Below are 3,495 nucleotides of genomic sequence, written 5' to 3'. Positions count from 1 at the left end.
AAGGCTGAACCGTCCCCAACGAATAATTGACGGTACATTCTACAATGATCGTGGGGAGGACACTAGATTCCCCAGAATGGAGCTAGATCAAGCCCACACATATATCCTGAGCAATGATACTACATTTAACATATACGCGGCGTAAGTATTTAACTGTTTGAATCAGATTAGATCACCTCACAATAATTATCTCTATTTAACCGTTATAAATGCTTCTTGTCTAGGCTTCACATCCGACATGTCCAGACTAATCTTAAATGCAGAACAAAAAATAAGAGAGTTATGGACACACACTCTAGACAATTCCCTGCATGGCTGAAGGGTGAAGTAAGATCTTTTTACATTTCTGATTCGTATATCAAATATATGTGCCTGCCAACAGATATGTAAACTATTTGCTTCTTTTCTTAAAGGTTGACAAACGGATTACGAATGGGATTAACGTGTCTGAGAAAGTTTGTTTATATGCCAGAGGTCCTTCTAATGTGGTTAAGCATTATGGAGGCTACTGTGTCAACGGCTTTAGGTTTAACACCATCGGTCTTGAAGAGAGACGACAAACACAAAACAGCGGTGTGTTCTGCTCCTTCTCGCAACTGTCATACGCTAGTTCAAAAGATCTAAATCCGATACAAGGTGAAATCTATTGCTACGGTCAGGTAGAAGACATCGTGTAGATTTTCTATGGGATTAATAAGGAAGTCAGTCATGTGATGTTTAAGGTTCGTTGGTGTGAACAGAAAAAGGCGAAGGATGACTACGGTTACACAATCGTTAATCTTAACAAGGAAATATATCAGTCTGAAAAATACATGTTAGCTACTCACGCCAAACAGTGCTTTTATGTCAAAGATATAATGAAAAATGACGAATGGGTTATCCTTAAGAATCCACCTAGAGCCTACATTCATGAAGTCGTGTCTGACGAAGATCACGATGAGGAGGTTATCTTGGCCGACGAAATAACCGAGGAGTTTTCATTGACACAAAATAATAATCTGGACGATGAAATTGCACTAGCGCGCCCTGATGTACCTGCGATTATATGTGAGCCAAGGCGTAAAGGAAAAAAACCTGTCCGCAGCGGAGTCGATAAAACTATAAGAACAGTCCTTTCGTTAGCACGCACACGGTCGCAGGCTATCCGCACACGATCGCAGAGTAGAACCTCAACATCATCAGTTTGACTGGTTATCATGTATCATGATGTGTATGCATTATATTATTACCTTTATATTATCTGTTTGACTGGTTATCATGTATCAGTTTTTGTCATGTATTATAGTATTGCCTTTATATTATCTGTTTGACTGGTTATCATGTATCAGTTTTTGTCATGTATTATAGTATTGCCTTTATATTATCTGTTTGACTGGTTATCATGTATCAGTTTTTGTCATGTATTATAGTTTTGTTGGGTACTCATTATGTTTTCAAAGTATAGATGACAAAAGGATTACGTAAGAGAGCGCTTGAGAGACTTATTGGTAGACATTCTGGAGGCGACGCACATGGCTCTACGTCAGGTATTTTTATTTATTTATTATATCTGTACATTTCTATAAACTATTAATACGAGCCTAACATTATTTTTTCACATTTCCTACGCAGGCCGCATCGCTGCTACACATGACGGGCCGCCACAGGACACAGGACGAGGAGATGCTCCACCTGATGCGGAGACACTCGTTGATCCTGCCCAGCATGCAGAGATGCCGCCGTCGCCTCCTCAGGCTGCAGATGTATTGGAGGAGCGCCGATATGAGCCATATAGCGCAGCTGTAGAAGCTGCGCCACTACCACCGGATTCTATTCCGGATCAGCGAGCCCACGACCCGGCCAAGGTAAAGGAGGATTGGGATGCTTATCATGATTTGCGACTTATCGCACAGCAGAGGTATGAACAAGCAAGGCGTAGATGCCTCGAATTGAAAGGTGTGTATAGATTTTTATAGTTTATCTGTTAATATTTTAATTTGTATTATCGATATTGATTGATTTATATTTCGCCTGAATTTCAAATATTCGTAGGTACCGAGCGACCTACTAGGCGCGGCCGCAGTGGTACCAAGCCAAAGAACCTCGTCCCAGATATTCGTCGGAGGGCCGTGATCCGATGGGAGAACGGCGTGCCTGTCGGGCCATTTGCTAACTCTTTTAACAATTTCCTCGCCTCTTTAGCCAGGAGACATGATTTCTTCAACATATATTTGACGTGGAAGTCGCAGCGGATTGATGCGCTGGTGGCTTGTTGGCGATATATATGTGTGAGTCATTTATTTTAATTCTCATAATTATTAGTCATTTTATTATTTTGTTTAACACACTGATTTGTATCTCTTTTTTCATTGTATGCTGAAGCGATTTTTCTTTCTTGACGATTACGCTTATGCCTGGACTTACTGCTTCACGCAAATCAATCTATCGTTCAAGAGGTGGCGGTCAGAGCTGAAGAAAAAATATTTTACTCAAAGAACAGAAGATTGGGAGCGTTACTGGCATCTTGACAAGCGCGTGGATGGAGTTGATTTTTTTGCACTTTGCGATTATTGGGACACGGCCGAAGCTCAGGTATTATTGAAGTATATATCTTCGTTTATTGTTTGAAATTCTATATTATATCTGTTTAACATTCTTTTGCAGGAACAAGCTGAAATAGCAAGGAGGAACCGCAATGCGCCCCGCAGTTACGAGCATCACGGGGGCTCCAGGTCCTTCAGCCAGCATTATCATCAATTGGCGCTTGAGGTATATAATATATTAGCTCTTAGGTTATCAATTTGAGTATAATTTATGTGTTATGAGTTAATGATATATGTGAATAAAATAGGGAAGGGGAGAACTCGGGCATTTTGCAGATCGTATTCTGACTGGTTGGAGTCCAAATTACGCCGATGAAGTGAAGAAAGCGCAGAACCGGGATCTGGCTGTAAGTAGCAGTTAATTTGTATATTTAATTTTTATAACAATGCATTTTAAATGTGTTAGAATTGACCGGGTTGTTTTGGTATATCGCAGGAGAAATTACATGCTAAGGTGCAGGAGCAATTATCACAGACTCAGGTCGATTCTAACACTCCGACCCGATTAAGTAGAGAGGAGGAGGATAGCATCATCGAGACCGTCATTGGACCGAGTAGGAAGAACAGATACAGGTGGAGAGGATCCGAGCATCGGCCGTACGAGTCCAGTAGCACCTACGAGTCTGCAGCTCCACCAGGATGCAGTTCTTCTCAAGACCCGACTATGGAGCAGCGGATGAAAGCGATGGAAGATTGGCAGTCGCGTCGGGAGTCGGAGCTACTCCAGATGGCGGAGGAAGAACGGAGGCGCCGGGAGCAGAGGGAGCTGGAATTCACCCAGTTCATATCGACTCTGCCTTCTGATGCTCAGGAGGCATATAGGAGACGGTTTTTGGCGGATCAGGTAATATATATATATATATATATATATATATATATTAAATGAATTAAATATAAAATTCTTACTTAGTTA

At 41.4% G+C, this 3,495-nt stretch overlaps 1 protein-coding gene across 1 annotated transcript in view; it reads left to right on the top strand.

Annotated features, from left to right (window-relative positions):
* Window positions 1,488–3,495, top strand: part of LOC109838965 — a 3,015-nt gene continuing 1,007 nt past the window's right edge. Inside the window, exons 1-7 of the mRNA XM_020407397.1 lie at window positions 1,488–1,526; window positions 1,612–1,935; window positions 2,032–2,267; window positions 2,362–2,571; window positions 2,644–2,704; window positions 2,859–2,929; window positions 3,019–3,410. Of these exons, the coding sequence (XP_020262986.1) occupies window positions 1,713–1,935; window positions 2,032–2,267; window positions 2,362–2,571; window positions 2,644–2,704; window positions 2,859–2,929; window positions 3,019–3,410 (1,193 nt within the window). The 5' untranslated portion in view covers window positions 1,488–1,526; window positions 1,612–1,712. The remainder of the gene's footprint in view (window positions 1,527–1,611; window positions 1,936–2,031; window positions 2,268–2,361; window positions 2,572–2,643; window positions 2,705–2,858; window positions 2,930–3,018; window positions 3,411–3,495) is intronic.

This window comes from Asparagus officinalis, chromosome 4 (genome assembly GCF_001876935.1).
Source record: "Asparagus officinalis chromosome 4, Aspof.V1, whole genome shotgun sequence".
In the NCBI taxonomy this organism is placed as follows: Eukaryota; Viridiplantae; Streptophyta; class Magnoliopsida; order Asparagales; family Asparagaceae; genus Asparagus; species Asparagus officinalis.
Note: the sequence above shows the minus strand (reverse complement) of the source record. Positions and strands in the feature narration are given on the sequence as shown.